Genomic DNA, 12,519 nt, shown 5'->3' with positions numbered 1-12,519 from the left:
GGCGTTTTACGCACCTGTCGCTGATTTCGAGGCCGGTCCTGGCACATTTGCTTTGCTGCAGGCCCGCAGGCCACGCCCCCTTCACAGTTAGCTTCAGAATCACAATGTTTTTACAAAGCATAACAGACCTATTATACTCAAGAAATTGTTGGTCTTACTTAAAAATGCACACGTTTAGCTGTGTTCAGTGTTAAAAAGAACATTATATGGCTCTTACGGAAATACATTTTAAAATATTTGGCTTTTTGGCTCTCTCAGCCAAAAAGGTTCCCGACCCCTGCGTTCAGGCGTGCAATCGAGGTCTCACCTTGCGTAGAGGCTTCAGCTTGGTCTCCATGATAAACTCGTACTTGCAGAGCTCACAGCAGCGGGTGTCGGAGCTCTTGATCCACTGCTGCAGACATGACTGGTGCACAAAGCGCAGGCTGCCCGTGCAGTGACACGGCGTGATCAGAGGACTCTCGTCGTCGCCTTCGCAGTGACAGATCCTACACAGGAGCGAGATTACAGTCAGTCTTCACGGCAGATGATACAGATCTGAGCGTTATTGGACGGAAGCTATAGATTATATTGGGTTCAATCAGGTACACCTGCACATCTAATGAGATCAAATACAAGGCTGGTATCCCACCTGGAGACCTTATTGCTCAGTTTTGATTGACATGCTGTGGATGTGGTCTGCAGCAATAGTTTTCCTTTCTCATTGAGCAAAATAAGGTAAATAAATATGGTTAGACTGCGATGAGGTGGGGACTTGTCCAGGGTATACACCGCTTTCTGCCCGATTGTAGCTGAGATAGGCGCCGGCGCCCCCTGTTACCCAAAAGGGAATATCCATCCATCCATCCATCCATCCATCATCTTCCGCTTATCAGAGGTCGGGTCGCGGGGGCAACAGCCTAAGCAGGGAAACCCAGACTTCCCTCTCCCCAGCCACTTCGTCTAGCTCTTCCCGGGGGATCCCGAGGCGTTCCCAGGCCAGCCGGGAGACATAGTCTTCCCAACGTGTCCTGGGTCTTCCCCGTAGCCTCCTACCGGTTGGACGTGCCCTAAACACCTCCCTAGGGAGGCGTTCGGGTGGCATCCTGACCAGATGCCCGAACCACCTCATCTGGCTCCTCTCGATGTGGAGGAGTAGCGGCTTTACTTTGAGTTCCTCCCGGATGGCAGAGCTTCTCACCCTATCTCTAAGGGAGAGCCCCAAACTCATTTCGGCCGCTTGTACCCGTGATCTTATCCTTTCGGTCATGACCCAAAGCTCATGACCATAGGTGAGGATGGGAACGTAGATCGACCGGTAAATTGAGAGCTTTGCCTTCCGGCTCAGCTCCTTCTTCACCACAACGGATCGGTACAACGTCCGCATTACTGAAGACACCGCACCGATCCGCCTGTCGATCTCACGATCCACTCTTCCCTCACCCGTGAACAAGACTCCTAGGTACTTGAACTCCTCCACTTGGGGCAGGGTCTCCTCCCCAACCCGGAGATGGCATTCCACTCTTTTCCGGGCGAGAACCATGGACTCGGACTTGGAGGTGCTGATTCTCATTCCGGTCGCTTCACACTCGGCTGCAAACCGATCCAGTGAGAACTGAAGATCCCGGTCAGATGAAGCCATCAGGACCACATCATCTGCAAAAAGCAGAGACCTAATCCTGCGGTTACCAAACCGGAACCCCTCAACGCCTTGACTGCAAAAAGGGAATAAGCGGTAGAAAATGGTTGGATGGAATATTGTTAGAATAATTTTATCTAATCACAAAAAGTTTGTGTCGAAATTAGTTCCCGGCGAGAAGCAACAGCCGTCTTTGAAACTTAACAAGAGTAAGGCTTGTAAAACTCCACTGTGTAGGGGGGGAAGCAACATGAAGGTGTTTCTGTTTCTTTCATGTATTGTAATCAACAGAAAGATATCGATTCAACCCAAGAACTACAAAGCTGAGAGAAGGCAGGTTCCAGACGGCCTCTTTTTGAACTCTTTTACGACCTCTTTTACGAACCTCTTTTTGAACTGTTTTACGACCTTTTCTGTGAACTGTTTACGACCACCGTCCTTTTGGAAGCAGCTGTTGACATGTGGTCAGGGAATATCCAAATAAAAGAGGAGACGTGAACCTTTTTCCTTTAGAGCAGGGGTAGGGAACCTGTGGCTCCCGAGCCAGATGCGGCTCTTTTGACGACTGCCTCTGGCTCTCTGATAAATCTTAGTTGACATTGCTTGACACGATAAGTCATGAATAATTCCGCTGGTAATCACAGAGTAAAAAATAAAGTTCAAAATATAAAACACTCTCTACGACTACTTTTCTACCGCACCTGTTCAAGAAGTCTCGTTAAAAGTAAGAAGTGTTTTATTTATCAATCAATCAATCAATGTTTATTTATATAGCCCCAAATCACAAATGTCTCAAAGGACTGCACAAATCATTACGACTACAACATCCTCGGAAGAACCCACAAAAGGGCAAGGAAAAACTCACACCCAGTGGGCAGGGAGAATTCACATCCAGTGGGACGCCAGTGACAATGTTGACTATGAAAAACCTTGGAGAGGACCTCAGATGTGGGCAACCCCCCCCCCTCTAGGGGACCGAAAGCAATGGATGTCGAGCGGGTCTAACATGATACTGTGAAAGTTCAATCCATAGTGGCTCCAACACAGCTTACCAATTTATTATTGGTAAGCTTCATAATAATAACGTTATTAAGAATAAGACACTTATTATACTATAAAAATGTTGGTCTTACTTAAAAATGCATGCATTTAGTTGTATTCACTGTTTAAAAATATGTACCGTATTTTTCGGAGTATAAGTCGCACCTGCAGAAAATGCATAATAAAGAAGGAAAAAAAAAACAAATATACGTCGAACTGGAGTATTAGTCGCATTTTTTGGGGACATTTATTTGAGAAAACCCAAAACCAAGAATAGACATTTGAAAGGCAATATAAAATAAATAAAGAATAGTGAACAACAGGCTAAGTGTACGTTATATGAGGCATAAATAAGCAACTGAGAAGGTGCCTGGTATGTTAACGTAACATATTATGTTAAGAGTCATTCAAACAATCTGTCACTCCCAATCGCTAAATCCAATGAAATCTTCTTCCTCGGTATCGCTTCTAAATAATATTATTTGATATCTTACGGTAATGTGTTAATCATTTCACACACAAGTCGTTCCTGAGTATAAATCGCACCCCAGCCGGCCAAACTATGAAAAAAACTGCGACTTATAGTCCGAAAAATACGGTAATTGCTTTCACAGAAATACATTTTAAAATATTTGTCTTTTATGGGTCTCTCAGCCAAAAAGGTTCCCGACCCCTGCTTTAGAGCGTGGGTGACACTGTAAGAGGTTACAGGTCGACACGTTTCTCCTCAATGGAGCAAAATTCAATTCTGTCTCTGTTTATTTCCTTGCTTCTTGTCTTGTTTAATAGATATCATCGAGGTGACTCTGTAAAAAATCTGGGTATTATCTTCGATCCAACTCTCTCCTTTGAGTCACACATTAAAAGCGTTACTAAAACGGCCTTCTTTCATCTCCGTAATATCGCTAAAATTCGCTCCATTTTGTCCACTAAAGACGCCGAGATCATTATCCATGCGTTTGTTACGTCTCGTCTCGATTACTGTAACGTATTATTTTCGGGTCTCCCCATGTCTAGCATTAAAAGATTCCAGTTGGTACAAAATGCGGCTGCTAGACTTTTGACAAGAACAAGAAAGTTTGATCACATTACGCCTGTACTGGCTCACCTGCACTGGCTTCCTGTGCACTTAAGATGTGACTTTAAGGTTTTACTACTTACGTATAAAATACTACACGGTCTAGCTCCAGCCTATCTTGCCGATTGTATTGTACCATATGTCCCGGCAAGAAATCTGCGTTCAAAAGACTCCGGCTTATTAGTGATTCCTAGAGCCCAAAAAAAGTCTGCGGGCTATAGAGCGTTTTCATTTCGGGCTCCAGTACTCTGGAATGCCCTCCCGGTAACAGTTCGAGATGCCACCTCAGTAGAAGCATTTAAGTCTCACCTAAAAACCCATCTGTATACTCTAGCCTTTAAATAGACCTCCTTTTTAGACCAGTTGATCTGCCGCTTCTTTTCTTTCTCCTATGTCCCCCCCTCCCTTGTGGAGGGGGTCCGGTCCGATGACCATGGATGAAGTACTGGCTGTCCAGAGTCGAGACCCAGGATGGACCGCTCGTCGGGACCCAGGATGGACCGCTCGCCTGTATCGGTTGGGGACGTCTCTACGCTGCTGATCCGCTTGAGATGGTTTCCTGTGGACGGGACTCTCGCTGCTGTCTTGGATCCGCTTGAACTGAACTCTCGCGGCTGTGTTGGAGCCACTATGGATTGAACTTTCACAGTATCATGTTAGACCCGCTCGACATCCATTGCTTTCGGTCCCCTAGAGAGGGGGGGTTGCCCACATCTGAGGTCCTCTCCAAGGTTTCTCATAGTCAGCATTGTCACTGGCGTCCCACTGGATGTGAATTCTCTCTGCCCACTGGGTGTGAGTTTTCCTTGCCCTTTTGTGGATACTTCCGAGGATGTTGTAGTCGTAATGATTTGTGCAGTCCTTTGAGACATTTGTGATTTGGGACTATATAAATAAACATTGATTGATTGATTGATTGATCGATGTTTGAACCTGACAAATATCATACGATGATATCAAATGATGATTATGCTTATGAACAGCACAGGCTGCTGATTTTACATACTTTCCTCAAGGGGAAAAAAACAGTCTAAATAAAAAAGGTGTCCCTTAAATGGGATTGTCCTTATCCTGGTTCAGGTCAGGATATAAGAACGCACATGCGCACGTCAGAGCTTGACTTTGCAGGATCACGACTACGTTCAGATGAGAGGGACACCGAGAAGGACATCTGACGCATATATCAATTGTCATAAGAGACAGCACTCTTGGAAGCTGATTCTCTGGGAAATTATTGAAAATGTTAGTGCAAAGGTTTTATTTAATCCAGTAATGTCATTTTCCAATGAAAAGCAGTTCAAAGTTTCAACCAGGGGTATTCAACTACATTGTTTTGGGGGCCGAATTTCCAGAAAGCTAAGGACCATGGTCCGGATTTTTCCCTTAACTATAAGTTTTACTTTGTATATTCCGGACAACCGGAGTCCTTTACAGCAGTGGTCCCCAACCTTTTTGTCTCCGCGGACCGATCAATGCTTAATAATTTATCCCGCGGCCCGGGGTCCTTTTTTTTTTCTATTTTTTTATTTATTTTTTATTTTTTTCTTCTTTGTCATGAAAAAGGGAGGTTTTTGTCATGAAAATGGGAGGTTTTTGTGGTTGGTGCACTAATTGTAAGTGTATGTTGTCTTTTTTATGTTGATTTAATAGAAAATAAAAAATAACTTTTTTTTTTTTTCAAATAAAAAATTATTCTGCGGCCCGGTACCAATTGTGCCACGGCCCGGTGGGGCGGTTTAGCTCGGTTGGTAGAGTGGCCATGCCAGCAACTCGAGGGTTGCAGGTTCGATTCCCGCCTCCGCCATCCTAGTCACTGCCGTTGTGTCCTTGGGCAAGACACTTTACCCACCTGCTCCCAGTGCCACCCACACTGGTTTGAATGTAACCTTTGATATTGGGTTTCACTATGTAAAGCGCTTTGAGTCACTAGAGAAAAAGCGCTATATAAATATAATTCGCTTCAGTTACATACTGGAGCGCTCCGCTCTTCTGCAAAAATGTGAGTGCCTCACAAGTTTTTCGAACTGAACTTACGTGTCACCAGTTGAATAGCTAAAATAATGAAAAAAAGAGAGGACCTAAAAATGGAACTTTAAGAAAAACGACTCGTCTGAAGATAGAAAAATATAAATACACAAGCTACAGAAACACCTTATTAACATAACTCACATTATAAAAAAAGTAACTGCCAAAAAGAAGGGGACTGAAAGGGGTGCCTGAGGAAAAGCCTCAGTTATCCATCCATCCATTTTCTACCGCTTATTCCCTTTCGGGGTCGCGGGGGGCGCTGACGCCTATCTCAGCTACAATCGGGCGGAAGGCAGGGTACACCCTGGACAAGTCGCCACCTCATCGCAGGGCCAACACAGATAGACAGACAACATTCACACTCAGTTATGCAAATGACAAAAAAAAAAATGCCAATACAACTATTCGCCGATGTGTAAACAGTGGTTCAAGTTCCCTTATACAACAGGAGCACACCAGTGCTGTTAGGAATTCCCCGCAAAAATATTTGTTTTCCAAGTTTTTAACTTAACTTATGAGCCAATATAGTGTACAGATTTGCCCCGTGCCGCCTGTTGAATATTGCTGGTCTAAATACACCTGTTCACTCTGCACATAGAGCAGGGGTGTCAAACCAGGTTAGGTTTGTAGTTATATTACCTTTAATTCAGCTAACATGGTGTCATTGGAAAATTGTTTTGATTCTGCTTTTTGCAGATGATGTGGTCCTGATGGCTTCATCTGACCGGGATCTTCAGCTCTCACTGGATCGGTTCGCAGCCGAGTGTGAAGCGACCGGAATGAGAATCAGCACCTCCAAGTCCGAGTCCATGGTTCTCGCCCGGAAAAGTGTGGAATGCCATCTCCGGGTTGGGGAGGAGACCCTGCCCCAAGTGGAGGAGTTCAAGTACCTAGGAGTCTTGTTCACGAGTGAGGGAAGAGTGGATCGTGAGATCGACAGGCGGATCGGTGCGGCGTCTTCAGTAATGCGGACGTTGTACCGATCCGTTGTGGTGAAGAAGGAGCTGAGCCGGAAGGCAAAGCTCTCAATTTACCGGTCGATCTACGTTCCCATCCTCACCTATGGTCATGAGCTTTGGGTCATGACCGAAAGGATAAGATCACGGGTACAAGCGGCCGAAATGAGTTTGGGGCTCTCCCTTAGAGATAGGGTGAGAAGCTCTGCCATCCGGGAGGAACTCAAAGTAAAGCCGCTGCTCCTCCACATCGAGAGGAGCCAGATGAGGTGGTTCGGGCATCTGGTCAGGATGCCACCCGAACGCCTCCCTAGGGAGGTGTTTAGGGCACGTCCAACCGGTAGGAGGCTACGGGGAAGACCCAGGACACGTTGGGAAGACTATGTCTCCCGGCTGGCCTGGGAACGCCTCGGGATCCCCCGGGAAGAGCTAGACGAAGTGGCTGGGGAGAGGGAAGTCTGGGTTTCCCTGCTTAGGCTGTTGCCCCCGCGACCCGACCTCGGATAAGCGGAAGATAATGGGTGGATGGATGGATGGATGTTTTGAATCTAATTTTAATATTTGAACGATCATCATGTGTTGTGGCAGTTGTGGATGTCATCAATGCGGTGGTTTGAGGAAACACTTTTTCCAAACACGCCAACATAAGACTGCTGAACAGGAAGCGGTTAAAGTTTAAAGGCCTACTGAAACCCACTACTACCGACCACGCAGTCTGATAGTTTATATATCAATGATGAAAACATTGCAACATGTGCCAATACGGTCGGTTTAGTTTACTAAATTGCAATTCTAAATTTCCCGCGAGGTATCCTGTTAAAAACTTCGCGGAATGATGACGCGTGCGCGTGACGTCTCGGGTTGTAGCGGACATTTTTTTCCAGCCCGATCCAAGCTCAGAGTAGTCTGCTTTAATCGCATAATTACACAGTATTCTGGACATCTGTGTTGCTGAATCTTTTGCAATTCGTTCAATTAATAATGGAGAACTCAAAGTAGAAAGATGGAGGTGGGAAGCGGTGCACTTGGTCAATTGACTTAGTTGTGATTTCCCTCTCTGCATGAAAGTTTACAAGTAGCATATATGAATGCAGTATGAACAAGAATGTATTAATGTAGACACATATAATCATCATACTGCTGTGATTATACGCATTAAGTGTTCAATCAAGGCCAAGGCAAAATATCGTAATATATATCCAGAGGTGGGTAGTAACGCGCTACATTTACTCCGTTACATCTACTTGAGTAACTTTTGGGATAAATTGTACTTCTAAGAGTAGTTTTTATGCAACATACTTTTACTTGAGTATATTTATAGAGAAGAAACGCTACTTTTATTCCGCTCCATTTATCTACAATCAGCTCGTTACTCGCTACTTTTTTTTAAGCGATATTTTAATGCACGCTTTGTTTGTTTTGATTTTGTCAGACACGCATTCAAAGTAGGAACTACGCATGCCTGCGTTTCACCAATCAAATGCAGTCACTGGTGACGTTGGACCAATCAAACAAAACCAGGCGGTCACGTGACCGTCACACGTCGAATCCGACCTAAAAAGGTTGAAAAACGTATTCGGATGTTACCATTTAGTGGTCAATTGTGCGGAATATGTACTGTACTGTGCAATCTACTAATACATGTTTTAATCAATCAATCAAAAGTGTAAAGGAAAAAAGACACTTTTTATTTCAACCGTACTTCCCGTCAAAAGCCTAAAGACTGATCGCACAGTTCCTGTCTTCACAATAAAAGTGCCGCTCCATCGCGCCTGCGCTAACAAAATAAGAGTCTCCGAAAGCCAGCGCAAACAAGCGAGCAAGCTACGGAGTTTGCCGCCAATGTATTTCTTGTAAAGTGTATAAAAACGAATATGGAAGCTGGACAAATAAGATGCCAAAAACCAACGACTTTCATGTGGTATTAGACGGAAAAGAGGAACTTTTTTTCTCCTCCATTTGAAAATGTGGACATTATCAGCAATATTGTCTGATTCCAATCAATGCAAGTCATCAGAATCAGGTAATACACCAACTTATATTCTTGTCTTCATGAAAGATAGGAATCTATATGTTAAACATGCATGTATATTCATTAAAACACCTTCAACATGTGAACAAAATCGGCAAAATAAATAACTATAAATTATATACTGTATATATATATATATATATATATATATGTGTGTGAGGGCTTCACGGTGGCAGAGGGGTTAGTGCGTCTGCCTCACAATACGAAGGTCCTGCAGTCCTGGGTTCAAATCCAGGCTCCGGATCTTTCTGTGTGGAGTTTGCATGTTCTCCCCGTGAATGCGTGGGTTCCCCACCTAGAACCAACCTCGTCACGTCCGTTGTGTCCTGAGCAAGACACTTCACCCTTGCTCCTGATGGGTGCTGGTTGGCGCCTTGCATGGCAGCTCCCTCCATCAGTGTGTGAATGTGTGTGTGAATGGGTAAATGTGGAAGTAGTGTCAAAGCGCTTTGAGTACCTTGAAGGTAGAAAAGCGCTATACAAGTACAACCCATTTATTCATTTATTTACTCCGGCTTCCTCCCACTTCCAAAGACATGCACCTGGGGATAGGTTGATTGGCAACACTAAATTGGCCCTAGTGTGTGAATGTGAGTGTGAATGTTGTCTGTCTATCTGTGTTGGCCCTGCGATGAGGTGGCGACTTGTCCAGGGTGTACCCTGCCTTCCGCCCGATTGTAGCTGAGATAGGCGCCAGCGCCCCCCGCGACCCCGAAAGGGAATAAGCGGTAGAAAATGGATGGATGGATGGATGGATATATATGATATGTGTGTGTATATGTATATGTTTATAGATTCCCTTTTTAGACCAGTTGATCCGCCGTTTCTTTTCTTTTTCTTCTATGTCCCACTCTCCCTTGTGGAGGGGGTCCGGTCCGATCCGGTGGGCATGTACTGCTTGCCTGTGTATCGGCTGGGGACATCTCTGCGCTGCTGATCCGCCTCCGCTTGGGATGGTTTCCTGCTGGCTCCGCTGTGAACGGGACTCTCGCTGCTGTGTTGGATCCGCTTTGGACTGGACTCTCGCGACTGTGTTGGATCCATTATGGATTGAACTTTCACAGAATCATGTTAGACCCGCTCGACATCCATTGCTTTCCTCCTCTCCAAGGTTCTCATAGTCATTATTGTCACCGACGTCCCACTGGGTCATTATTGTCACCGATGTCCCCCTGGGTGTGAGTTTTCCTTGCCCTTATGTGGGCCTACCGAGGATGTCGTAGTGGTTTTTGCAGCCCTTTGAGACACTAGTGATTTAGCGCTATATAAGTAAACATTGATTGATTGATTGATTGATATATGATATGTGTGTGAATGTATATATGAGGTAGATCACCTCGACTTGGTCAATTATTAAGTAATTGATTAACGTTGAAAAACTTATTGGGGTGTTACCATTTAGTGGTCAATTGTACGGAATATGTACTGTACTGTGCAATCTACTAATACAAGTTTCAATTAATCAATCAATCAATCAATCAATCGATGAATGCCTACTGAGCCTATGGTGCTGTTAAGTTATTGTGGCTCAATTTGCCTTAATTTTTTTATTTTAATGTATTATTATTTAATATATATTATTGTTTTAGTTGCTTAAGAGATATTCCTGGCTCTGAATTTGCTCATTGCTATTTTTATGTTTTTGTGCATTACTTGTTGCCGTAATCATTAAACAAACAGGTTACTCATCAGTTACTCAGTACTTGAGTAGTTTTTTCACAACATACTTTTTACTTTTACTCAAGTAAATATTTGGGTGACTACTCCTTACTTTTACTTGAGTAATAAATCTCTAAAGTAACAGTACTCTTACTTGAGTACAATTTCTGGCTACTCTACCCACCTCTGTATATATCGTACATCGCGAAATGGCCTAAAAATATCGAGATATTAAAAAAAAGACCATATCGCCCAGCCCTACCTCTGACCTAGAGGAAGTATCTCCAATCTTTAGACTGTACTATACATCCTTCAATATTTCTTTCTTCCATACATGTCTTTCATTAGATAAAGGGGTTAGGGTTCCTGCGAGCTAAACAAATGCATTGCCTCAAAGGTTCAGTTTGCCAGCAGCATGTGTACAAGCAGACTGCACACACCCACGTGTTTAAGGCACTGGCTTGAAATAAAAGGTAGTTAGCGTTGCTTGAGCGGTGAAACACACTTCCTGCTTGGCAGTAATTGTAGCGTGGCACAGGTGGTGTCGGGACATGTCAGCATTCAGTGTGCGGTTAAGTGCTGCAAACGTTCCATCTGTATGTCAAATGGTGAAAACAGAACTCAAAGTCAACCCCCCCTTGCTGTGAACTCACGCTTACAGGCCACCTGACAGGAAGCTGCCTTGACGTCATTGTTTGGGTGTTCGTGTGTGTGTTTACGAGACGACAAAGCCAATTTGAAGCCAATAATCCACCAGAGGACCTCAGGTTATTTGCTCTCTCTTGTTTTCTCGTCAGAGCAGAGCTGATGTAATGTACACTATAATCAGGGAGGAGGACTTTTATTGTGCTTATTTTGGTTTGTTTGCAGTGTTGGATAACATACAGCTCTGTATCACACTGGGAGTTGTCTAATATTGTAAGTGAAAATTATTGATTACTACAACCCCATTAAAAACGTATTAAGTATTGTGAACTCAATATCTGAGTGTATGACAAAACAAAGCGGCCTGCTAATGACTGTTGACAATCCATCCATCCATCCATCATCTTCCGCTTATCCGAGGTCGGGTCGCGGGGGCAACAGCCTAAGCAGGGAAACCCAGACTTCCCTCTCCCCAGCCACTTCGTCTAGCTCTTCCCGGGGGATCCCGAGGCGTTCCCAGGCCAGCCGGGAGACATAGTCTTCCCAACGTGTCCTGGGTCTTCCCCGGGGCCTCCTACCGGTTGGACGTGCCCTAAACAGCTCCCTAGGGAGGCGTTCGGGTGGCATCCTGACCAGATGCCCGAACCACCTCATCTGGCTCCTCTCGATGTGAAGGAGCAGCGGATTTACTTTGAGTTCCTCCCGGATGGCAGAGCTTCTCACCCTATCTCTAAGGGAGAGCCCCGCCACACGGCGGAGGAAACTCTTTTCGGCCGCTTGTACCCGTGATCTTATCCTTTCGGTCATGACCCAAAGCTCATGACCATAGGTGAGGATGGGAACGTAGATCGACCGGTAAATTGAGAGCTTTGCCTTCCGGCTCAGCTCCTTCTTCACCACAACGGATCGGTACAACGTCCGCATTACTGAAGACGCCGCACCGATCCGCCTGTCGATCTCACGATCCACTCTTCCTTCACTCGTGAACAAGACTCCTAGGTACTTGAACTCCTCCACTTGGGGCAGGGTCTCCTCCCCAACCCGGAGATGGCACTCCACCCTTTTCCCTTCCCTTTTCCGGGAATTCAATTATGCAAGTTCTCCCACTTAAAATGATGGCAGAGGTCTGTAATTTTCATCATAGGTACACTTCAACTGTGAGAGACAGAATGTGAACAAAAAATCCAGGAATTCACATTGTAGGAATTTTAAAGAATTTATTTGTAAATTATGGTGGAAAATAAGTATTTGGTCAACCATTCAAAGCTGTTTTGGTTCATAATCTCACGATACATGGCCACATTCATTCTTTCCTTAACACGGATCAATCGTCCTGTCCCCTTAGCAGAAAAACAGCCCCAAAGCATGATGTTTCCACCCCCATGCTCCACAGTAGGTTTGGTGTTCTTGGGATGCAACTCAGTATTCTTCTTCCTCCAAACACAACTAGTTGAGTTTATAC

The 12,519-nt window shown here is 44.8% G+C and overlaps 1 protein-coding gene across 6 annotated transcripts in view; it reads right to left on the bottom strand.

Moving 5' to 3' along the window:
• Window positions 1-12,519, bottom strand: part of marchf8 (membrane-associated ring finger (C3HC4) 8) — a 309,683-nt gene that overhangs the window by 40,435 nt on the left and 256,729 nt on the right. For all 6 annotated transcript variants that reach the window (XM_061910240.1, XM_061910242.1, XM_061910241.1 and 3 more), the window contains one exon: window positions 308-488. In XM_061910240.1, the coding sequence (XP_061766224.1) occupies window positions 308-488 (181 nt within the window). The remainder of the gene's footprint in view (window positions 1-307; window positions 489-12,519) is intronic.

The sequence above is a fragment of the Nerophis ophidion genome, linkage group LG09 (assembly GCF_033978795.1).
Source record: "Nerophis ophidion isolate RoL-2023_Sa linkage group LG09, RoL_Noph_v1.0, whole genome shotgun sequence".
Lineage (NCBI taxonomy): Eukaryota > Metazoa > Chordata > Actinopteri > Syngnathiformes > Syngnathidae > Nerophis > Nerophis ophidion.
Note: the sequence above shows the minus strand (reverse complement) of the source record. Positions and strands in the feature narration are given on the sequence as shown.